Here is a 26,083-nt window from a genome sequence, read left to right on the forward strand (position 1 = left end):
AACATAAGATGATCGTGTCCTGTGTGTGTTTACAGCTTCATTATTGTATGGCTATTAGCGTGGTTTGCTTTTGGTCATGCATTTAATCGCTAGCTAATCTTAATGCTAGCGGTTATAGAAGCTGAATCTGAAGACTAATAACATTTAAACAGCTTTTTTGATCATGCTTATTTTATCAACTGTAACACTCAGACTTTTTTCCCTACAAAATGCTAATATTATTCCAACAAAAGGAAACCATCATTACATTGCCATCTATCGTGGATATATTTATCATATTTGACATATTCTATGGTTTTAGGTCAATTAGGAAAACGAAAAGTAAAACAGTCAAACATGAAGAATAACCAATAGTACCTTTAAAATGTATAACACTGAAATGAATATAGCTAAAATAGCATATCATTTACTACAAATGTGTACAAAAATAATGTAAAGTGTAAAAGGGGAAACAAAGCAAATAACAAATAGAGATATAACAATTTATACAATATAACAGCAGATAACATTGATAGCGAAGTAGTGCAGAGGTTATTTATTTATAAACGGTCTCTTATATAGCATAGCAAATTCCGTTGAGCTTTACAATTGGAAACAAAGAGAATAAAACAAAACTGGGTTATAACAAATAGTCATGGAGGTAGGAAGGCCCTGCTCGCAGCTTACAATCTATAGATTATACATAAACATAGTCCTGTCAATTTGGGGAGGGTATATGCATTCCTGAAAAAGTATAGGTAAGATAGTGTAAGGCTGGGTACACACCATAAAAACTTGATGGTGGTCACGCCAACAGAGCTGCCAAGTTAGGTAAGAATATACACTCACTGATTGCCCGCTGGATGTGTCGCTCAGGACATCCAGATGGATGTGGCATTTGCCCGCCCAGCTGTAATTTCAGGTCCTGCAGCAAGTGAACGGGCAGGTGACGGGCTGCCTGTACACACAGCCAGATGCGCCAATGTATCGGCCATCGGACATCTAGGTTGTACACCCCCGCCAACAGGTTCGCGACATACCGTTCATTGTGTACCCAGCTTAAGAGCCTTCTCTTAATTGTGGAGCATATTCATGATTGCTAGAGATGCATGTGGATACAAACATTTTCAACATAATTAGTATTTGTTCAATCAGCATTGTTATGAACAAAGTAGTTGTACAGTTGTATGTAAAGTTTGTTGTGAGATTCTTACAACTAGCGCTATATATATATATATATATATATATTATAGTGTGTGTGTGTGTGTGTTTATATATTTTATTTTTTACATTTAATAGTTTTTCTCTGACGTCCTAGTGGATGCTGGGTACTCCGTAAGGACCATGGGGAATAGACGGGCTCCGCAGGAGACTGGGCACTCTTAAAAGAAAGATTAGGTATTATATCTGGTGTGCACTGGCTCCTCCCTCTATGCCCCTCCTCCAGACCTCAGTTAGAATCTGTGCCCGGCCAGTGCTGGATGCACTTAGTGGGCTCTCCTGAGCTCACTAAAAAAGAAAGTATTTGTTAGGTTTTTTATTTTCAGTGAGATCTGCTGGCAACATACTCACTGCTACGAGGGACTGAGGGGAGAGAAGCAAACCTACCTGCTTGCAGCTAGCTTGTGCTTCTAAGGCTACTGGACACCATTAGCTCCAGAGGGATCGAACACAGGGCCCGACCTCGATCGTCCGTTCCCGGAGCCGCGCCGCCGTCCCCCTTGCAGAACCAGAAGACGGAAGATTCCAGGAGAAAATCGGCGGCTGAAGACTCCGGTCTTCAATAAGGTAGCGCACAGCACTGCAGCTGTGCGCCATTGCTCCCACAGCACACCACACGCTCCGGTCACTGGTGGGTGCAGGGCGCTGGGGGGGGGCGCCCTGGGCTGCAATATGTATACCTTGGTTGGCAAAATGCACATAATACAGTTATAAACTGTATATGTGCCTAATCCCCCGCCATAAATATTATTAAAAAAGCGGGAGAAGCCCGCCGCTGAAGGGGCGGGGCTATCTTCCTCAGCACAGCCAGTGCCATTTTCTCTTCACAGCTCCGCTGGAAGGACGCTCCCCAGGCTCTCCCCTGCAGTATTCACTACGAGAAGGGTAAAAAAGAGTGGGGGGGGGCACATAAATTTAGGCGCAAAAGGTAATATAAGCAGCTATTGGGGGAAATTTCACTTTGTATTAGTGTAAATCCCTCTGTTATAAATAGCGCTCTGGTGTGTGCTGGCATACTCTCTCTCTGTCTCCCCAAAGGACTTTGTGGGGTCCTGTCCTCAGTCAGAGCATTCCCTGTGTGTGTGTGCGGTGTGTCGGTACGGCTGTGTCAACATGTTTGATGAGGACGCTTATGTGGAAGCGAAGCAGGAGCCGATAAGTGTGATGTCGCCCCCTGCGGGGCCGACACCAGAGTGGATGGATATGTGGAAGGTATTAACCGACAGTGTCAACTCCTTGCATAAAAGGTTCGATGACGTAACAGCTTTGGGACAGCCGGCATCTCAGCCCGCGCCTGCCCAAGCGTCTCAGAGGCCATCAGGGGCTCAAAAACGCCCGCTACCTCAGATGGCAGACACAGATGTCGACACGGAGTCTGACTCCAGTGTCGACGAGGATGAGACAAATGTACAACCCACAAGGGCCATCCGATGCATGATTACGGCAATGAAAAATGTGTTGCACATTTCTGACATTAACCCGGTTACCACTAAAAAGGGTATTCTGTTTGGGGAGAAAAAGCAGCCAGTGACTCTTCCCCCATCTGATGAGTTAAATGAATTGTGTGAAGAAGCGTGGTGTTCCCCAGATAAGAAATTAGTGATTTCTAAGAGGTTACTGATGGCGTACCCTTTCCCGCCAACGGACAGGCTACGTTGGGAAACATCCCCTAGGGTGGACAAGGCGCTCACACGCTTATCAAAAAAGGTGGCACTGCCGTCTCAGGATACGGCCGCCTTAAAGGAGCCTGCAGATAGAAAGCAGGAGGCTATCCTGAAGTCTGTATATACACACTCAGGTACTATACTGCGACCTGCAATTGCTTCGGCATGGATGTGTAGTGCTGCAGCTGCTTGGTCTGATTCCCTGTCAGATAACATTGATTCCCTTGACAGGGATACTATTTTGCTAACCATAGAGCATATTAAAGACGTCGTCTTATATATGAGGGATGCACAGAGGGACATTTACCGGCTGGCATCTAGAATTAATGCAATGTCCATTTCTGCCAGGAGAGTATTATGGACTCGGCAGTGGACAGGTGATGCTGATTCTAAAAGGCACATGGAGGTTTTGCCTTATAAGGGTGAGGAATTGTTTGGGGACGGTCTCTCGGACCTCGTATCCACAGCAACAGCTGGGAAGTCGACTTTTTTACCTCAGGTTCCCTCACAGCCTAAGAAAGCACCGTATTATCAAGTACAGTCCTTTCGGCCTCAGAAAGGCAAGCGGGTCAGAGGCGCTTCCTTTTTGCCCAGAGGCAGGGGTAGAGGGAAAAAGCTGCACCAGACAGCCAGTTCCCAGGAACAAATATCATCCCCTGCTTCCACTAAGTCCACCGCATGACGCTGGGGCTCCACGGGTGGAGCCAGGTGTGGTGGGGGCGCGTCTCTGGAACTTCAGCGACCAGTGGGTTCGCTCACAGGTGGATCTCTGGTTTCTACAATCTCAGGGATACAAGCTGGAGTTCGAGGCGTCTCCCCCTCGCCGTTACCTCAAATCAGCCTTGCCAGCTGCTCCCAAGGAAAGGGAGGTAGTACTGGCGGCAATTCACAAGCTGTACCTTCAGCAGGTGATAATCAAAGTTCCCCTCCTTCAACAGGGACGGGGATACTATTCCACAATGTTTGTGGTACCGAAACCAGACGGTTCGGTGAGACCCATTCTAAATTTGAAATCCTTGAACACTTATATAAGGAAGTTCAAGTTCAAAATGGAATCGCTCAGGGCGGTTATTGCAAGCCTGGAAGAGGGGGATTTTATGGTGTCACTGGACATCAAGGATGCTTACCTACATGTCCCCATTTACCCACCTCACCAGGAGTACCTCAGGTTTGTGGTACAGGACTGTCATTACCAATTCTAGACGTTGCCGTTTGGTCTGTCCACGGCACGAGGGTATTTACCAAGGTAATGGCCGAAATGATGATACTCCTTCGAAAGAAGGGAGTTATAATTATCCTGTACTTGGACGATCTCCTTATAAAGGCAAGGTCCAAGGAGCAGTTGTTAGTCGGAGTAGCACTATCTCGGGAAGTGCTACAACGGCACGGCTGGATTCTGAATATCCAAAAGTCGCAGCTGATTCCTAAGACGCGTCTGCTGTTCTTGGGCATGATTGTGGACACAGAACAGAAGAAGGTGTTTCTCCCGGAGGAGAAGGCCCAGGAATTGTCATCTCTGGTCAGGAACCTCATGAAACCAAAACAGGTGTCGGTGCATCACTGCACGCGAGTCCTGGGAAAGATGGTAGCTTCTTACGAAGCAATTCCCTTCGGCAGGTTCCATGCAAAGTGGGATCTGTTAGACAAGTGGTCTGGATCGCATCTTCAGATGCATCGGTTGATCACCCTGTCCCCGAGGGCCAGGGTGTCTCTGCTGTGGTGGCTGCAGAGTGCTCATCTTCTCGAGGGCCGCAGATTCGGCATTCAGGACTGGGTCCTGGTGACCACGGATGCAAGCCTCCGAGGTTGGGGGGCAGTCACTCAGGGAAGAAACTTCCAAGGACAGTGGTCGAGTCAGGAGGCTTCCCTACACATAAATATTCTGGAACTAAGGGCCATTTACAATGCCCTGAGTCGAGCAGAACCCCTGCTTCAAAACCAACCAGTGCTGATTCAGTCAGACAACATCACGGCGGTCGCCCATGTAAACAGACAGGGCGGCACAAGAAGCAGGATGGCGATGGCAGAAGCCACAAGGATTCCCCGATGGGCGGAAAATCACGTGCTAGCACTGTCAGCAGTGTTCAACGAAAAGCTAAAAAAATATTGCGCCAGGTCAAGGGACCCTCAGGCGATAGCTGTGGACGCACTGGTGACACCGTGGGTGTACCAGTCGGTTTATGTGTTCCCTCCTCTCCCTCTCATACCCAAGGTACTGAGGATAGTAAGAAAGAGAGGAGTAAGAACTATACTCATTGTTCCGGATTGGCCAAGAAGATCTTGGTACCCAGAACTACATGAAATTATCTCAGAGGACCCATGGCCTCTGCCTCTCAGACAGGACCTGTTACAGCAGGGGCCCTGTCTGTTCCAAGACTTACCGCAACTGCGTTTGACGGCATGGCGGTTGAGCGCCAGATCCTACCGGAAAAGGGCATTCCGGTTGGAGTGATTCCTACGCTGATAAAGGCTAGGAAAGACGTGACAGCACATCATTATCACCGTATATGGCAAAAATATGTTGCTTGATGTGAGGCCAGGATGGCCCCAACAGAGGAATTTCAGCTGGGTCGATATCTGCACTTCCTACAGTCAGGAGTGACTATGGGCCTAAAATTAGGGTCCATTAAAGTCCAGATTTCGGCCCTGTCTATTTTCTTTAAAAATGAACTGGCTTCACTGCCTGAACTTCAGACATTTGTTAAGGGAGTGCTGTATATTCAGCCCCTTTTGTGCCTCCAGTGGCACCTTCGGATCTCAACGTAGTGTTGGATTTCCTAAAATCACATTGGTTGAGCCACTTCAGACCGTGGAGTTGAAGTATCTCACGTGGAAGGTAGTCTTGCTGTTGGCTTTGGCCTCAGCTAGGCGTGTGTCAGAATTGGCGGCTTTGTCCTGTAAAAGCCCCATATCTGATTTTCCATATGGAAAGGGCAGAATTGTGGACGTGTCCCCAATTTCTCCCAAAGGTGGTATCAGCGTTTCATTTGAACCAACCTATTGTGGTGCCTGCGGCTACTCGGGACTTGGAGGATTCCAAGTTGCTGGACGTAGTCCGGGCCCTGAAAATCTATGTTTCCAGGACGGCCAAAGTCAGGAAAACTGACGCTATTTATCCTGCATGCACCCAACAAGTTGGGTGCTCCTGCTTAAAAGCAGACTATTGCTCGCTGGATCTGTAGCACGATTCAACTTGCACATTCTGCGGCTGGACTGCCGCATCCTAAACCAGTAAAAGCCCATTCCACGAGGAAGGTGGGCTCTTCTTGGGCGGCTGCCCGAGGGGTCTCGGCTTTACAACTTGGCCGAGCTGCTACTTGGTCGGGATCAAACACCTTTGCAAAATTCTACAAGTTTGATACCCTGGCTGAGGGGGACCTTGATTGCTCATTCGGTGCTGCAGAGTCATCCGCACTCTCCCGCCCGTTTGGGAGCTTTGGTATAATCCCCATGGTCCTTACGGAGTACCCAGCATCCACTAGGACGTCAGAGAAAATAAGAATTTACTCACCGGTAATTCTATTTCTCGTAGTCCGTAGTGGATGCTGGGAGCCCGCCCCAAGTGCGGATTTTCTGCAATACTTGTATATAGTTATTGCTTAACTAAAGGGTTATTGTTATGAGCCATCTGTTGTATGAGGCTCAGTTGTTGTTCATACTGTTAACTGGGTATAATTATCACAAGTTGTACGGTGTGATTGGTGTGGCTGGTATGAGTCTTACCCTGGATTCCAGATCCTTTCCTTGTAGTGTCAGCTCTTCCGGGCACAGTTTCCCTAACTGAGATCTGGAGGAGGGGCATAGGGGGAGGAGCCAGTGCACACCAGATATAGTACCTAATCTTTCTTTTAAGAGTGCCCAGTCTCCTGCGGAGCCCGTCTATCCCCCATGGTCCTTACGGAGTACCCAGCATCCACTACGGACTACGAGAAATAGAATTACCGGTGAGTAAATTCTTATTTTATTTTTCATATCAACAGTACACATCACATAAATACAGTCGCACATAAAAACAAAACTTTCATGTATAAAAAAAAAAAGAGCATTGTAATACAAATATCTCCCATTGTATAACATATTTCTGGTATACCACACATGTATCTGCATGAGCTGTATTTACATTTCACAGAACTAAACTTGCATTATGCGATCTATAAATACCTTTACAACTCCTCTTAAGGGGAGTGTGTGACTATTCAGAATCTATTTCTGTAGCCACTGTGACATATTTAGAATCAAGCCATTTGGCCTATATTTTCTTGGATTTATGTTCAGCATGTCTGGCTGTGTACGCATATTTCTCATGTGCCACCATGACATTAACAAAAGAAAGCCACTGATTAATTATTGGACCCTTTTGGGCCATCCAAGTTCGATCTAGACACATGTTAGACTACACATATTGAGGACATATTTTTTGTATATCTATCTAGCACATATGTTTCAACTATTCCCAACAAGCAAGCTGTTGATATAAGTATACCGCTTGAAACACCTGTAGCCAATATAACCCCAATCACTGTCCCAAAACATTAATACCTGGGGACACTTCCATAGTCAATGTAAAAAAGTGTCTTCAGCACTCTTGGGGCACTGTGATGTTGCCCTACCCACAAATCTATATAAGCATATTGGTGTAAGATTTATTCTATGCAATAAAAACAATTGTATTTGTTGGTAGCGAACAGATATAGTTGAATCACGAGGACATTTTAACGCTAAGCTCCACTCCATTTCCCGTATGGGCCCCAAAAGCTGTTAATTCTTCCATGTGATAAGCTCTTAATAAAAATAGATACAGTTTAGACAACATCCTACATGAATCTATGGACATTATATACTTTTTAATAATAGTCATTTATGACTGAAGGGCCTTAACAATGTATTTTAAACACAACAGCTCCGACTCTTTTCTGTGTTATAGTTTTAGCCAGTAGATGGCAATAAAACCACATCAAAAATGTTCTGTGAATACCCTTAGGGCTGTAACACACACTCCGGTTTTTCCCGGATGGCAAAAAGCCATCCGGGAGAAACCGGCAGGGTCTGTCACACAGGACGGCTTTGAGCCGTGTGTGATGCTGTGCGCATGCGCAGCATCAGACACGGCTTCAGAAAAAAACGTTGTGTGTGAAAGCTCCCCTTCACACACACGGTTTACTGGCTACAAAGACGGCCCGGCAGCCGGACCTTCCAGTGGTGAGAGCCGGCTGCAACCCGGCAGCCGGGCCGGGACCGGGCCGTGTGTAAGGACACATTGCGCTGCATGTGTCTTTACATCACGGCAGCGGTTTAAAGCCGGCCGGGTGTTTGCCGGGCGGCGCCAGCCGCCTCGTGTGTTTCGGCCCTAACACACCTGCTATTAGCAAGTCAGAGCTCCTCCTGATAAATATACATTTAAAACAGTAGGACTTCTATCCAACCAATACTACAGGATACTTTCTTCAGTCAATAAAACTGATACGATCCAAGACCAACCCACCATTGAATCCTATATTTAAAGACATCGTTTATAGTGGTTCGAAAATGTCTACAGAATGGAGCCTTAAAGAATACCATATCAGTGCCTAAATAAAACATGTCCGGATTGAAAATAGCATGTGATGCACCAAAGAAAACATGTTTAAAGCAGATTGCCCAAAACCTTCAACCATTGCACTTCTATATTGATGTTGCCAAGCAAGAGATTCCCTTCCATTGGCTGTCACAGAGAAGCTTACCCTACCAGCGCTAACTACAATTAAGTCAATAAACATATTGGGGGATATTTGATATAAACTGGGTAATTGCTGATATTCATCTAGACCCTTTCAGAGGCACCTCCTTTCTATTGTCCAGATCTATTGCGCATTGTTGCCTCCTGTATCTACTTAATTTGCTTCAGCAATATCCGGCGACCGGTGAATATTTACTTGTGACACCACGTGCATTATAAAAAGGAAATGCAATGTTGCATGCAATTAGGAGCGCATATTACAATTTATTTAATAGTTGGCCATTGACCCGTATTGAATAGATAACTGTCCCCCTCTCAGGAATTAAACACTTATGAAAGTGGGGTTTATATTTTTACAATAAATATTTGTTATATGTCTTTATGATGCTGTGTGGTTCAAGTGCCACCTGGGTTTCTTTCTGTTGTGCTTTGGTAAGAGGATTAGCATCCCACTTCTAGGTGAGTGGCTGATAACACTTATAGGGGAAGGGGGGGGGGGGTTCAATTAAGTGGTGGCGGTTACACAGTTTTACGGCGGCGGGGATCTCGCTAAAAAGTGCTTGAGCCGGCTGGGTGAAGGGGGCAGATCGAGCTGCCATTGCCGGCATTGAAACCCTGCGGCAACAGGTAATCCACCCCTTTCACATGAAATTTAATTCACCCCATAGGCTCAGCGGATTTTCGACCCCTCAGATTATTTGCTACTTTGACTGCCGAATTTAAAAATGACAGTAGTAGTAAATGCAAATCAAACCTGATTTTAGCATTTTAAAGTTTTATATTTTAAATTCAGTAGTCAAAGGCTTTGGTGGATTTAAGAATTTGTGGTTTGTAAATATACCCCCTGAAGTTGAGTCACTGATAATGAAGCCCTTAATTTATGAGATATGTTTATAATTGGTAGTACCATACTCCAAGGCACTGATTTGAGCAATTGGCTACAGCTAGATAAAGATTCAGACCCATTTCAAACTCAAGATAATCTAATATACAACATTTCAGTTCTCTCAAGAGTGTCTACCAAATATATAACTAGATATGTATTGTTTTAATAAATATGTAAAAATTTAAATAAACAACAATTAAAAAATAAACAATCTCCTCATAATTTTCCTGCTATAATTAAGTCACTAATTTATTTTTGTGGGCATTCTTACACCTACTCCACGCTATTTAGCTGTCTAACTAGTTACTGCATCATATATGAATTTGCAGGTGGTTTTATATATTTAGTCACTATTTTGATTATATTCTATCTTACCTCTACTTTTTTTTTTTTTTTTAAATGAGTCTACAGACTGTTTATGCACATATTTCATCTTACATCATTGCTGCAGATTCACCAAACTACCCCTCTCAGCGTGCCAGGTCCCATGCGACTGCTAGCGTCAGGCCGAAATTTGCCAAAAATGGTTCTGTTGCGTTGTGATGTGACTGATGCACCAGGAGACTGTGCGGATATGCGATACTTGTATATATGTATGCACCGGAGTCTATGAATCTGTATACAAAGTTCTACGATGCTGCGGCTTTTTCTCCAAGCAAAGTTCTGCTTTATGGGGGTCATTCTGAGTTGATCGCTCGCTGACGATTTTCGCAGCGATAAGGTGACAAAAAACCGGCATTTATGCACATGTGTATGCCCCGCAATGTGCACGCGTGACGTACAGGTACAAAGCCCTTTGTGGTTGTGCTTAGGTTCTAGCAAAGTTTTTCTTCGTACTGACGGCCGCAAGAAGATTGACAGGAAGGAGGCGTTTCTGGGTGTCATCTGACCGTTTTCAGGGAGTGTTTGCAAAAACGCAGGCGTGTCTGGAAAAACGCAGGCGTGGCTGGGCGGGTGTATGACGTCAAATCCGGACACGAATAGGCTGAAGTGATCGCAAGCGCTGAGAAGGTTTAGAGCTACTCTGAAACTGCACAAACTGTTTTTGCAGAGCTCGTCTGCACATGCGTTCGCACTTCTGCTATGCTAAAATACACTCCCCAGTGGGCGGCGGCATAGCGTTTGCACGGCTGCTAAAACTAGCTAGCGAGCGATCACCTCGGAATGACCCCCTTTATACAGACTTAAACACACAGATATATAAGTGTCGTATCAAATTAATCAGCACAGTCTCCCAGTGCGTGCTATGTAAATAAGATGCATTTTTTGCAAAAAGATGTTGAAGCTATCAAGGTTGCACGAGAGCTGGTGGCTTACTCGCTCCAGGCATCTCGCTCCTCATGACGTATTGAGGCTAGATGAAGGAGGACACATCTGTATGACACAAAACATGCTATCCTATGTACAGTACCTGACTTTTTTTTCAAACTTGCAGTGGGATATTCGAAGTGGTGAGATTGTCCAAGAGTATGACCGGCATCTGGGAGCTGTGAACACTATCACTTTTGTGGATGAGAACAGGCGTTTTGTAAGCACCTCTGATGATAAGAGCTTGAGAGTTTGGGAGTGGTAAGGACTATGTTTAATCACACTACTATAATTGGGAAAGTGAAATGTACAGTGTTTTGGAAAAGAATTCAGCCCCCTGCTCATTTTCTTTCATATGAAATAAACTGAACACAAAGCATTGTGGGAAACCAAATCCCAGACTCTTTCCACAAGTTACTAAACATTCAAAACACACATTTTATATTAAACTATATCTATGGCTCATTAACTTTAATTGTTTCATTAATATGAGCATTCTCTGTGATGTCCTACAGCATAATAGAAGCTTGCACATAAGAGAAGTGATTATAGACTGGCACAAATTTTGGGAACGTTCAAGGATCATTTTTAGACACCAAACATTTGTCTGAGCTCCATATAGTCCATTGTGCAGAAATGGAAGAAATAGGACTACAGTCATGTATATCATAATGTCCCAGATCTCAGTTGATGTACATGAAGGGCTGACTGAAGGTACTGCAAAGCCAACTGTGACATTAAACAAGCTCCAGTTGAAGATAATATACACTTATCAACAAGCTCCCCATTCAATGAAAAAGCTTGTTGAGAGTAGTGTATGGAACAGGCCCCTGCTGGGAAAGCCCATATACTTGCTTGCATAGAGAATTTTAAAATTGATCTATTAGATACAGCAGACGTGGCAGAATATGTTTTTTCTCATTGTTCTATATCGTGTGTGTTGGGAGCGTGACTTCCTGAAAGCATAGAGGTTGGAGTTTACAAGTGTAATGGGGTAAACACGTCGATAAAAGAAGGGTTGCATACAGACATCCTGTAGATGTGGAATGTCAGGAATGCTGAACATTTTTTCAGAAAGACACTTGCTGGCATTCACTTTCTGGTTTATTTATTACTTTTACTTTAGATCACCCATATGAGTTCTTCATATTTTTTCTATCCAGTTTGCTTTAGATCATTGCTCCCTAATTTGTCAAGGGTTTGTATGTAACATCCCTGTAAAATGAAGCTACCACTGCCAAACTTTGAAGAGAACTAGTATCACCCGATGTGTGTGAAGTGCTTTATTTGCGCCATACATATTGCTTAGCATTTATGCCCAAAAGCTCCATTTCAGTCTCAGACAAAAGATTTATAGTGTAAAACTGTTTAATAGGTAGATAACTATAAAACAATCAAAGGTGACATTCAAAATGCGTGTAAAAATGTTCTCCTACCAATTTGATGTGAGACAGAAGCCTCAATGCAAGGTGTAACAGCCCGGGCACACCGACCAGCAGGATCCTCAGCCCACTCCCCACGTGTTTAGTAGTTACAGAAGCTCCTCCAGCAACATGTTTCAATCATTACTTGGACTTTCTCTCACATCCTAGGGGATACTAGGATGGTAAGAGTTACCATGGGGTATGCAGTAGATGGGGTCCATTGGAGCCATGGCATTTTAAATTCTTCAGTGTGCTGGCTTCTCCCCTCTATGCCCCTCCTGCAGACTCAGTTTAGAAAAGTGTGCCCAAGGTTCCAGGTGCATTATCTGGGGCTCCAGAGAGTTTTCTTCAAAACTTTATTTTAGTTTGTTATTTTCAGGCAGCACTGGTTGGCACCAGTATGCCTGCGTTGTGGGACTTGGGGGGGGCAGACCGGACCAACCTCTTAAAAGGGTTAATGATTTCTATCCCCACAGATAGGACATAGCTCCCGAGGTGGGGTTTCGCATTACCCCAAGGGTGTGCGCGCACTCCAACAGCATGCCACCACCCCTAACAGAGCTGAAGACGCTGGAGTGGTGAGTACAGAAACCGGGGTCCAGGTTAGCGTGTTCCCGGTTATAATGGCGGCATAAGGGCGCTTCTGTGCCCGCTGCAGATACCCACACAGGCGCTGTCGCTGAAAAGGGGTTTTAACCCCGTTTCTGCTGCGAGGTACACTGGGCTCCACAAGGATAGTCATTGGGGTGTAGAGTAGGATCTTGATCCGAGGCACCAACAGGCTCAAAGCTTTGACTGTTCCCAGAATGCACAGCGCCACCTCCTCTATAACCCCGCCTCCCTGCACAGGAGCTCAGTTTTGTAGTTTGTGCTGCAGTAAGCAGGCACATAACAGAGGGGCTGCTCCAGGCAGCCCTAAGAAGAGCTTTTTTTGAAGAAAAAAGTGAAGACTTCAAGGGCAGCAGCGGTGGTAAATGTCAGAAGACATTCACTGCTGCAGCTCCAGCTCTCCCCAGCGGCGCTGTACACTCCCGAGCCCTGGTTACCGGGTAACTACAGCAGGAGGCTCCGGTTTTCTTCACGTCAGGCACACACGACGGGGGCTCTCCGGTATCGCGTGGCCGTACTTCGGGAGGTGGTGAGTGGGTCCCGCTTGCGGGACACAGTCTTTATCGCGATCCGACGCGGTCAGTGGGGCGCGCGCGCTGGCGGTGGACACTGTGGCAGTACAGGCGATCCCACTAGATCCCCAGGGCATGGGTGCATGTCAGGTTTTCTCTATAAACCATTTTCAGTAGCCCACAGTACCCGGTGGTTTTGCCAGCAGGGGGATAAGGCTTAGAACCTGAAGCCCCTCCCCCAGCCCCAGGGCGCCATTTCCCGCAAATGTTCCCGCCCTGGAGCTGCATATCTTTCTCTCCCTCACTCCCTGTCAGTGTCTGGGCGCCATTATCTCTCAGCTTCACTGTTCCTGGGACTGCTTGGGCAAATCCTCCTGTGTAAAGCCGCCTGGTTGTCAGTGCTGTGACTTTACATGACACTTAAGTATTCTACCTGCCTTTTTAGACAGTGCTAGTTAAGAAAGAGTGCATTTAGTCAGGGTTTTCTAGTACAATTACCCTGTGATATACATCCAGTTCTTACTGTGCAGTGTTATATCTATTGACTATATAGCTATATATATAAGCTAGTCAAGTGCAGTATTATTGTTAGTAATAACCTCTGCATTGTACAAACTGTGACTATCTGTGTGTGCATTAGATAGCTGAGTGGTGTCCATTTCACTCAACTTGCTATCCCTGTATTCTATAACCTGAGGGGGTTTGGTGCGTCAGGTTTTATATTGATATAGGATTTTCACAAAAATATACTTTCATACGTATTTTTCTCTGTGATTTAGTCACCATATCTCTCCTTTATCTCTGCTAGTGCTGACTACACTGCGCAGGGGTTTGGGTAAGAGGTATTGTGCTGCTGCCAATTGTACTGTGTTATCTGATACTGCAAGTTATATCATGTCTGCTTCTGAGGGTAACGGTTCTGGGGCTGAACACACTGCCGGTGTTGCTGAAGCCACAGATCCCTATGAGGAGAATATAGCAGCTGTGGGCTCTGGTTCTGGGGGCTCCTTGCCCCCCAGTGGGACTGTGGCAACGGAGGTAAGTAATCACCTACGTGGGCCGCTTTTTCCACGCTTCTACATACGCTAGTTAATAAATTAACACCCCCTATAGGAGCCCCAATGCCGGTACAACCGTATGTGGTCCCTGCAGCTAACCCGCCGTGGGCGGACGATTTATCTGCTCAATTAAAGAAGTTGAACCAGTCCCTGACTACTAAAAAGTCTGACCATCGCTCGCCTAAGTCCAAGGAGTCCTCTAAGTGAGCGCTTGTCTCCTCACAATCCACTGCTGTCACCGACACCTCGTCTGATGAAGACGGCACTTACACTGACCCCACAGGTTCTAACTCAGATACGGCTGATGGGGTGGGTAGTTCACATGTGGATGTTCCTGATCTTTTGGAGGCTATTAAGTTAATTCTACAGATTACGGATGATCCCGAGCCATCCGTTTCTCCTAAGAAACCAGATAGGTTCAAGCGTCAGAAGGTGGTTAAACAAGTTTTACCTCACTCTGATCACCTAGTGGATATACGTCAGGAACCCTGGGAAAACCCGGGTACGAAGTTTGTGCCTCAAAAGAAGATGCTGGCTCGCTATCCCCTCGCACCAGAGCGGTCTAAGAATTGGGAAACGCCTCCTCCAGTAGACTCGCATGTGGCTAGGATGGGGGTTTCCTCAGCTCTACCTGTCACTACAGTCACGTCTCTGAAAGAGCCTACGGTTAAACGTGTGGAGGGTTGTCTTAAAGCGATCTACACCCTCACGGGTGCTGCACAAAGGCCCACTATCGCAGCAACATGGGCTGCAGAGGCTATTGAAGCATGGGCCTTGGAGTTAGAAGCTGAAATCTCTTCTGACCATGCTAGACAATGCCTGTCATATATTGTCACAGCTTCTCGCTATATTAAAGAGGCGGCTACTGATGCCGGTATCCTAGCAGCCAAGGCCTCTACTACGTCAGTCCTGGCTCGCCGGATATTGTGGCTGAGATCCTGGTCTGTGGATCTGGACTCTAGAAAACCCTGGAGGTACTCCCTTTTAAGGGAGATATTCTGTTTGGGGAGGACTTAAATAAGATAGTGGCTGACTTGGCTACTGCCAAAACTGCCTGTCTGCCAAGTACCGCTCCTTCTGTGTCGAAGGCTAAAGGTATTTCCTTTCGCCCCTTTCGTCCTTCAGGTACAGCAAAAGGTCAGGCGTACAACAAGCAGGCCCGCACTTCCAAACCTGGTAAGCCAAAGCCAAAAAGAGCCTGGGCGGCCCGTCAGCCAGCTTCCAAGGCCGATAAGCTTGCCGCATGACGGGGCGGGCCTCCCCCTGGGAGATTCCAGGGTGGGGGGCTGGCTTCTAGGGTATACCCAGGAATGGTTGAAGACCACTTCAGATGCCTGGGTACGGGAAGTCGTCACTCGAGGTTACGCCATAGCCTTCAAAAACAGACACCCTCATCGATTTTGCCAGACGGACGTCCCGTTGGACCAGACAAAGGCAAACACACTGCATTCGGTGGTACAGACCCTCCTGGATACAGGAGTCGTAGTACAGGTGCCTCTTGTGCATAGGGGCCGGGGGTACTTTTCTCTACGCTGTTTCTAGTCCCAAAACCGAATTGGTCCTCCCGGCCCATTCTCAACCTCAAGGCATTGAACAGGTTTGTGAAGGTTTCCAAGTTACGTATGGAAACCCTTCGCTCTATAGTTCTGGCTTTGGAACCTGGGGACTACATGGTCTCCCTGGACATACAGGATGCTTACCTGCATATTCCTATAGCAGCGTCACATCAGCAATACCTGAGGTTTGCTATTGGCAACCTCCGTTACCGTTTCGGGCGTTACCTTTTGGTTTAACAACGGCTCCGCGGGTCTTCACCAAAGTGATGACGGTGGTACTTCGCTGCCAAGGGGTCAGGATACTGCCGTATCTGGACGACTTGTTAATCCTGGCAAATTCCCCAGAACTTTCCTACGTCATCTAGATATGACAGTCCGGTTTATACAAGCCCACGGGTGGCTCATCAACTGGAAGAAATCCTCCCTGATCTTTGCTTAGAGCGTGGTGCATCTGGGAGCGCTATTGGACACTCACAACCAGAGGTTGTTCTTGTGTCAGGAGAAAGTCCTGAAGCTTCAGGAAAGGATTCGTTGCTTCCTTTCTCGTCCGCAAGTGTCGATACATTTGGCGATGCAGGTGCTGGGCCTCATGGTATCAGCATTCGACATGGTGGAGTATGCTCAATTCCATTCTCGCCCCCTCCAGAGGCTGATTCTAGCCAAGTGGGATGGCCTGCCTTACCGAATCAGGTCTCAAATTATCTCATTGACTCCGGAGGTCCGTCTGTCGCTGCTCTGGTGGCTCCAGGACCAACAATTGTGCAGGGGCCGTCCCTTCTGGATATCCAACTGGGTCCTGTTGACGACAGATGCCAGTCTAAGAGGTTCGGGCGCGGTGCTGGAGCAACACTTCCTTCAGGGTCGGTGGACCAAGGAGGAGTCCCCCCTCTCAATCAACATTCTAGAATTGCAGTCTTCAATGCATTGAACCTAGCCCAGCATTTAATTCACAACCGTCCTGTTCAAGTGCAGTCGGACAACGCCACCACAGTGGCTTACATAAATCATCAAGGCGGCACTCTAAGCCGTATGGTAATGAAGGAAGTCTCACGGATTCTACATTGGGCGGAACGCCATCTACAGCCATATCGGCAATCTTCATTCCGGGAGTCCTGAATTGGGAAGGGGACTTTCTCAGTCGTCAGGACGTGCATGCCGGCGAGTGGGGCCTCCATCCAGAAGTGTTTCAACTCCTAGTGGAAAAGTGGGGTCTTCCAGACGTAGATCTGATGGCGTCTCGACACAATCACAAGGTTCCGGTCTTTGGAGCAAGGACAAGGGATCCTCAAGCAGCATTCGTGGATGCGCTGGCGGTGCCTTGGAGGTTTCGGCTGCCGTACGTGTTCCCTACGGTGTCACTCCTGCCCAGGGTAATTCGGAAGTTCAAGCAAGAAAAAGGAATTCTGCTTCTCATAGGCACTGGTTCTCAGACCTGCAGGGCCTATCGTCAGAGCGTCCAATTCTACTTCCACAACGCCCAGACCACCTCGTTCAGGGCCCCTGTGTCTACCAGGACGTAGCCTGGCTGTTTTTGACGGCGTGGCTCTTGAAGCTTCCTTCTTAAGAGTTAAAGGGTTTTCTGAGGCGGTCATTCAAACTATGTTGCTGGCCCGAAAACCGGCTTCGGCTCGGATTTACTACAGGGTCTGGCATTCTTACTTTGTTTGGTGCGCATCTAATGATTATGACGCTTCCAAGTTTAGTATAGCCAAGTTGTTGGCTTTTCTTCAGCAGGGCCTGGACTTAGGCCTACGTCTGGCCTCCCTCAAGGTTCATATTTCTGCCTTGTCGGTGTGGTTTCAGAGAAATATTGTGACCTTACCTGATGTGCATACCTTTACTCAGGGTGTGTTGCGTATCCAACCTCCCTATGTCCCGCCTGTGGCTCCTTGGGACTTGTCGGTGGTTTTGGAGGCATTACAAGAGTCTCCGTTTGAACCTCTTGGTTCAGCTGATGTTAAGTGGCTTTCCCTTAACGTGGTGTTTCTGCTGGCTATTGCTTCAGCTAGAAGAGTGTCGGATTTGGGTGCCTTGTCCTGTAGTTCCCCATATCTGATATTTCACCGTGACCGGGCGGTTCTTAGGACTCGTCCCGGATATTTACCTAAAGTGGTTTCCTCGTTCCACCTTAACCAGGAAATTGTGGTTCCGGCACTTGTTTCTCCTGATCTGTCTTCCAAAGAGAAGTCTTTGGATGTGGTACGGGCTCTCCGTATCTATGTGAAGAGAACTGCTTCCATTAGAAAATCTGATTCTCTCTTTGTACTGTTTGGATTTCACAAACGGGGCTGGCCTGCTCACAAGCAGACTTTGGCCAGATGGATTAGAATGGTGATTGCACATGCTTATGTGAGGGCTGGTCTGTCAGCTCCTGCTCACATCATGGCCCATTCTACTCGGTCTGTTGGACCTTCTTGGGCGGCCCGCCATGGTCATCAGTGAACACGTTCATAAGGTTCTATGCCTTCGATACTGCCGCTTCCCAGGATGCTTCCTTTGGACGCCGTGCTCTTGTGCCCGCTACAGTGCGCCCCCTCCCATAAGGAACCTCTTTAGGACATCCCCAATGTCTATCCTTGTGGAGCCCAGTGTACCCCGCAGCAGAAAACGAGTTTTATGGTAAGAACTTACTTTTGTTAAATCTCTTTCTGCGAGGTACACTGGGCTCCACAAGGCGCCCACCCTGAAGCACTTAGCTTCTTTGGGTTGGTATGGCATTAGCCGCTGACACTTCTCCTGTCGTGAGAATGTGGTGTATGTGGCTACTAACCGTTGTCGTCTCTCTTCCTGCTACTGCATTGGGCTGGTTAACTAAAAACTGAGCTCCTGTGCAGGGAGGCGGGGTTATAGAGGAGGCGGCGCTGTGCATTCTGGGAACAGTCAAAGCTTTGAGCCTGTTGGTGCCTCAGCTCAAGATCCTACTCTACACCCCAATGACTATCCTTGTGGAGCCCAGTGTACCTCGCAGAAAGAGATTTAACAAAGGTAAGTTCTTACCATAAATCTCGTTTTTCTGATTAAATATATATGCCAGTATTAAACTTACAGGGACTGTGCGCCTTTAAGTGGGCGGGGCTTCCGGAGAGAGCGGGACCAGCAGCTCAGTGGCGCCATTTCCTGCTGCATCACACTACAGGCTGCATGCAGGGATGCGCTGCTCCTCCAAGGACCCTCAAAACACCTTGTAACTGGTACCAGGGTATTTATAGACTATTACAAACTGGTTACCTTTTAAAGCTCTAGTTGCTGCCCGGCAAAGCACTGCTTTAGCTGATAGAGGCAATCGCTGTGTTGGTTCTCTCCCTCTCTGTCTCACTGCATCCAGGCTTACACTGGGTCTCTGTGTTATTTCACTGTGTGTGTGTGTGTGTGTGTGTGTGTGTGTGTGTGTGTGTGGCTGTATAAGCATGTCTGCCAAAAAGGTTGTTTGTCAGTCTTGTAGCACTAAGTTTTCTCCCTCTCCAGGGGGGACAGTGCAGTCTACCTTCACAAGGAAGCAGCACACAGGAACCAGCACACAGGAACCAGCACACAGGAATCTGAGTGGCTGGATTCAATAAAAGGGATGATGTCTAACATCAGAAAAGACAAGTGTTTACGAAATCTATGGATGATCTTCTGGTACACACTTCTGATCTCAGACCTATCTCCCAACCCCCTCTGCTGGTTTCCCAGAAATGCACACTGTCCCATGTGCTCCAGTCTGACGGATAATGACATGCCAGATTTAGAGGAAGGGGAAGTGGAGGTTAATGCAGGAGACAGCACTCTGTCTCAGGGGGTGGAAGCACTTATCTACTTGATCAGAGAGGTCCTGAATATACCTGATAAGGAGGCAGAACCTGAGGAGGAATCGTTTTTTAATGTAAAACAAAATCTACTCCCACCTTTCCAGTCTCTAAGGAATTAAACACACTTTTCAACGAGGCGTGGGGTAATCCTGATAAGAAATTCCAAACCCCTAAGCGGTTGCTAAAGGTTACCTTGCTAGAGACATCCCACGACCGCAACAAATGCAGGTCATTGTTCCAGTTCCCCCGCTACTCAGAAACAAGGGCTCTTATTCCAGCCTGTTCATGGTGCTGAAACCGGCCAATCTTGAACCTCAAATCTCTGAACCCATACCTTCGGGTATTATAATTCAAGCCGGAATCCCTCAGAGTAGTCATTTCAGGCCTGGAAGAGGGGGAATACCTGGTATCCCTGGATATCAAGGATGCGTGACTTCCCATCCCAATATGGCCGCCTCATCAGGCTTACCTCAGGTTTGCACTAAAGGAAGACCACTTCCAGTTTCGAGCCCTGCTCTTCGGTCTATCCACGGCACCTCTAGTGTTCACAAAGGTGATAGCGGCGATGATGCTGCAACTCCGCGTAAAGGGTGTGAATATCATTCCATACTTGGACGATCTTCTCATCAAGGCTGTATCCGAAGCACGGTTGTTGGAAAGTATCGCACTGACTACACGGCTTCTGGTGGATCACGGCTGGATTCTAAATCTACAGAAATCACACCTGGTACCATTACAGAGACACTGCAGTTCTTGTGGATGATCCTGGACACGGTGTCTCAGAAGGTATTCCTTCCTATGGACAAGTCCTTGACAATTCCATCAATGGTGCACTCCATTCTGAAACATCTGAAAATTTCTGTGTATCTCTGCATCCGACTGTTGGGCAAGATGGTAGCCTCGTACGAGGCAATTCAGTACGGAAGATTCCATGCCCGTCCTTTCCGGCTGGATCTGCTGAACAACATTCTGGAACTCAGGGCGTTTTAAAATGCCCTTCTCCAAGCCTCTGCTCTCCTCCACCATCAGGCCATACAGGTCCAGTCGGACAACGCCACGGCAGTGGCATACATAAACAAACAAGAAGGGACAAGACGCAGGGCCACGATGCGAGCAGTGTCCAGAATACTCCTTTGGGCAGAACGCAACGCCAAAGCCATGTCGGCCAAGTTCATCCCGGGAGTGGACTATTGGGAAGCAGACTTCCTCAGCAGACACGATCTACACCCGGGGGAGTGGGGTTTTCACCCGCAAGTGTTTCAGCTGTTGGTTAAGCTGTGGGGCTGCCCGCTCATTGACATGATGGCTTCTCGTCTTAAAAAGAAGCTGCTTCGGTACTGCTCCAGGACGAGGGATCCACAGGCTGCAGCTGTGGGTGCTCTGTCGGCACCGTGGACTTACCAGTTTGTCTGTCTGTTCCCTCCGATTCCTGATTCCCTGGGTCTTAAAAAGACTAAAAAGGGAAAGCGTGCAGGCGATCCTCATTGCTCCGGATTTTCTTTGCCGGGCCTGGTATGCGGACCTCCTGGCCATGTCCCTCGACGAGCCCTGGCTTCTGCCACTTCAGGAAGATCTTCTTCTGCAAGGGCCGTTCGTCTATCAAGACTTACCACGGCTACATTTGTCGGCATGGAAGTTGAGAGGGAGATTTTAGCCAGAAAGGAATTCCTGGAAAGGTTATCTCAACTATGGTCCAGGCTCTGAAGGTGGTCACATCTAAGCATTGCCACCGCATCACGGTGTGAGGATTGACAGTATTCCACTGTGGATTTTCAGCTGGGAAGGTTCTTGCTCTTCCTGCAAGCAGGTGTGGATATGGGCTTTCGTTTGGGATCCATCAAGGTTCAGATCTCGGCCTTGTCAATTTTCTTCCAAAGACAGTTGGCTGTTATCTCAGAGGTCCAGACTTTCCTAAAAGGTGTCCTTCGTATTCAACCGCCCTTTATTCCTCCCACGATACCGTGGGATCTCACCGTCCTGACCTTTCTGCAATCAGTGGTTTGAACCTTTTTCACCGGGTGGACTTGAAATATTTGACTTGGAAGAATGTCATGTTGTTGTCCTTGGCCTCAGCGAGGCATGTCTCGTTATTGGGGGCCTTATCCTGTGAGAGCCCTTACGCAGTGTTTCACTTGTATAGAGCAGAGCTCAGGACTCGCCTGCAGTTTCTACATAAAGTGGTGACGACATTTCACATCAACCAACTGATTGTTGTTCCTGTGTTCTCTGACACATCCGTTTCCTCAAAATCCTTGGACGTGGGTCGGGCTTTGAGGATTTATATCAAGAGAACTGCTCGTCGCCGAAAATCTGATTCACTTTTTGTTCTCTGTGACGCTTCAAAGATTGGATGTCCTGCTTCAAAGCAGTACATTGCTCGTTGGATCCAGATGACTATACAACAGGCTTACTCTGCTGCTGCTGAGTTCTGTATAGGCCTACTCTACAAGGTCGGTGGGTTCTTCCTGGGCGGCTGCCCGTGGTGTCTCTGCTTTACAGTTCTGCCGAGCAGTCACTTGGTCTGGTTCGAGCATGTTTGTGAAATTTTACAAGTTTGATACCTTGGCTTCCGAGGACTTTTGGTTTGGTCGCTCGGTTTTGCAAGTGTCTCAGCACTCTCCCACCAATTCTGGGAGCTTTGGGACATCTCCATGGTAACTCTTACCATCCCAGTATCCCCTAGGACGTGAGAGAAAATAGGAATTTCTCTAACGTCCTTGAGGATGCTGGGACTCCGTAAGGACCACGGGGATAGACGGGCTCCGCAGGAGGTAGGGCACTTTAAGAAAACTTTGGATTCTGGGTGTGCACTGGCTCCTCCCTCTATGCCCCTCCTCCAGACCTCAGTTTTACACTGTGCCCAGAGCGAGATGGGTGCACTGCAGGGAGCTCCCTGAGTTCTCTGCCTAGAAAGCATTTTTGTTTGGATTTTTTCTACATTTTTACAGGGAGCACTGCTGGCAACAGGCTCCCTGCATCGAGGGACTGAGGAGAGAGGGGCAGACCTTCTTGTCTAAGATAGGCTCTGCTTCCTCGGCTACTGGACACCATTACCTCCAGAGGGGGTGAACACAGGTTCTTACTGGGCGTCCACCCCCCAGAGCTGCGCCGCCGTTCTCCTCACAGAGCCAGAAGTACAGAAGTCAGAAGACGTCTCAGGCGGCAGAAGCCTTCAGAGCTTCACTGAGGTAACGCACAGCACCGCAGCTGTGCGTCATTGCTCCCATACACCTCACATACTCCGGTCACTGTAAGGGTGCAGGGCGCAGGGGGGGGCGCCCTGGGCAGCAATATAACACCTCTCTTATGGCAAAAAGTATATATACGTGTACAGGTGGGCACTGGACATGTATATAAAAGATCCCCCGCCATATTTTAGTAAGTTTGAGCGGGACAGAAGCCTGCCGCCGAGGGGGCGGGGCTTCTCCCTCAGCACTCACCAGCGCCATTTTCTCTCCACAGCACCGCTGAGAGGAAGCTCCCCGGACTCTCCCCTGCTTGACACACGGTGAAGAGGGTTTTAAAGTAGAGGGGGGGCACATATTTGGCGATTATACTTTACAGCAGCGCTACTGGGTAAACATTCTGTGTTTTTTCCTGGGTCATATAGCGCTGGGGTGTGTGCTGGCATTCTCTCTCTCTGTCTCTCCAAAGGGCCTAGGGGGGAACCTGTCTTCAGATAAGAGATTCTCTGTGTGTGTGTGTGGAGTGTGTCGGTACGTGTGTGTCGACATGTCTGCGGTAAAAGGCTCTCCTAAGGAAGAGATGGAGCAAATCTGTGTGGGTGCGTGGTGTCTCCGTCAACAACGCCGACATCTGATTGGATATGTGAAATTAAGTGCTAAGATGAACTTATTACAAAAGATTAGAGAACAGACAGGGAATCTACCCATGTCTGCCCCTATGTCACAGAGACCTTCAGAGTCTCACAACGCTCACTATCCAAAATAATAGACACTGTTATCGACACGGAGTCTGACTCCAGTGTCGACTACGATAATGCAAAGTACAGCCAAGACTGGCAGAAATGTATTCATTATGATTATTGTAATAAAAGATGTTTTGCATATCGCTGATGACTCATCTGTCCCTGACACGAGGGTACACATGTTTAAGGGGAAGAAAGCTGAGGTAAATTTCCCTCCCCTCATGAAGAAAAAGAGCGGGAATCTCCAGACAAGAAGCTGCAGCTTCCCAAAAAGAATTCTCAGGGAGTATCCTTTCCCTAATGGGGCCAGGATACAATGGGAATCTTCCCCTAGGGTGTACAAGGCATTGACACGTTTACCCAAAAAGGTAGCGCTGACTTAACAGCTATCCTGCAGATAGCATGCAGTAAAAGTACTTTGAAGTCCATTTACACACATTCTGGTACACTACTCAGACCGGCGATTGTGTCGGCATGGGTTTATAGCGCTGTAGCAGCGTAGTCAGATACCTTATCAGCGGAGGTTGAAACCCTAGATAAGGATGCCATGATATTGTCCCTAGTGTGTGTGTGTATGTATGTATGTATGTATGTATATATATATATATATATATATATATATATATGTAAAAGATGTTGTCATATATATATATATATATATATATATATATATATATATATATATATATATATATATATATATATATATATATATATAAAAGACATGACCAAAGAGACGTTAGTCTACTGGGTTCTAGAGTCACCGCTATGTCGATTTCTGCTAGACTTGTCCTGTGGAACATGCAATGGACAGGTGATGCCGACTAAAAGAGTCATATGGAGGGTTTACCTCACAAGGCTGAGGAATTGTGTGGAGAAGGGCTCTCGGACCTAGTCTCCACAGCTATAGCTGGTAATTCTGATCTTTTGCCTTATATTCCCTCACAGACTAAGAAAGCACGACATTATCAAATGCAGTCCTTTTGGTCGCAGGATAACAAGAAAGTATGAGGAGCGTCCTTTCTTACCAGAGGTAAGGGCACGGGGCACAGCTAGTTCCCAGGAACAGAAGTCCTCCCCGGCCTCTACTACATCCACCGCAGGATGCGGGAGCTCCGCTAAGGGAGTCCGTCCCAGGGGGAGCACGTCTTCGACTCTTCAGCCACATCTGAGTTCACTCACAGGTGGATCCCGGGGCAATAAAAATTGTTCTCAGGGTTACAAAGGAATTCGAAAGGTGCCTCCTCGCCGGTTTTCCTTATCGGACCTACCGGCTTCTCCCCTAGAAGGGGGGTTATATTAAATACAATTCACACATTGTATCTCCAACAGGTGGTGCTCAAGGTTCTCTTCCTGCAACAAGGAGGGGGCTATTACTCAACCTTGGCTGTAGTCCCGAATACGTACGGTTTGGTCAGACCTATTTAAAATTAAAACCTCTGAACCTATACTGGAAAAGGTTCAAATTTAAAGTGGAATCGCTCAGAGCGATCATGGCCAGCCTGGAAAGGGGGGATTTGATGGTGTATCTAGACATAAAGGCTGCATACCTTCATGTTCCCATTTATCCACCCCATCAGGCGTACCTGAGAATTGCGGTACAGTATTGTCATTACCAATTTTAGGGTAATTGGCGGAAATGATAGTGCTCCTACGCAAGCAAGGAGTCACAGTTATCCCATGCTTGGACGATCTCCTATAAGGCGAGATCAAAAGAGCAGTTGTTGAACAGCGTGTCACTTTCGCTGAAGGTGTCACAGCAACACGGCTAGTTTCTCAATATCCCGAAGTCACAGTTGGTTCCTATGACTAGTCTGCCCTTCTTGGGTATGATTCTGGATACGGACCAGAAAGGGGTTTACCTTCAATTAGAGAGGGCCCAGGAACTCATGACTCTGGTCAGGAACTTATTGAAACCAAGACAGGTGTCGGCATCACTGCACCCGAGTCCGGGGAAAATCATTCCCTTCGGCAGGTTCCATGCAAGGTCTTTCAAATGGGACCTACTGGACAAGTGGTCCGGGTCACATCTACAGATTTATCAGTTGATCACCCTCTCCCCCAGGGCCAGTGTATCTCTCCTGTGGTGGCTGCAGGGTGCTCACCTTCTATAGGGCCGCAGGTTCGGCATTCAGGACTGGATCCTGGTGACCACGACGCGAGCCTCCGAGGTTGGGGAGCAGTCACACAGGGAAAAATAAAATGTCCAAGGTCTTTGGTCATGTCAAGAGACTTGTCTTCACTTCTTGGAACCAAGACCAACCGGTTCTGATCCAGTCAGACAACGTCACCGCAGTAGCTCATGTAAACCGCCAAGGCGGCACAAGGAGCAGAGTGGCGATGGCGGAAGCCACCAGAATTCTTCGCTGGGCGGAGAATCATGTAAGCGCACTGTCAGCAGTGTTCATTCCGGGAGTGGACGACTGGGAAG

At 47.4% G+C, this 26,083-nt stretch overlaps 1 protein-coding gene across 1 annotated transcript in view; it reads left to right on the plus strand.

Moving 5' to 3' along the window:
* CDC40 (cell division cycle 40) overlaps positions 1-26,083 on the plus strand; it is a 222,364-nt gene that overhangs the window by 173,457 nt on the left and 22,824 nt on the right. Inside the window, exon 12 of the mRNA XM_063917128.1 lies at positions 10,902-11,035. Coding sequence (XP_063773198.1) covers positions 10,902-11,035 — 134 coding nt within the window. The remainder of the gene's footprint in view (positions 1-10,901; positions 11,036-26,083) is intronic.

This window comes from Pseudophryne corroboree, chromosome 4, assembly GCF_028390025.1.
Source record: "Pseudophryne corroboree isolate aPseCor3 chromosome 4, aPseCor3.hap2, whole genome shotgun sequence".
NCBI lineage: Eukaryota > Metazoa > Chordata > Amphibia > Anura > Myobatrachidae > Pseudophryne > Pseudophryne corroboree.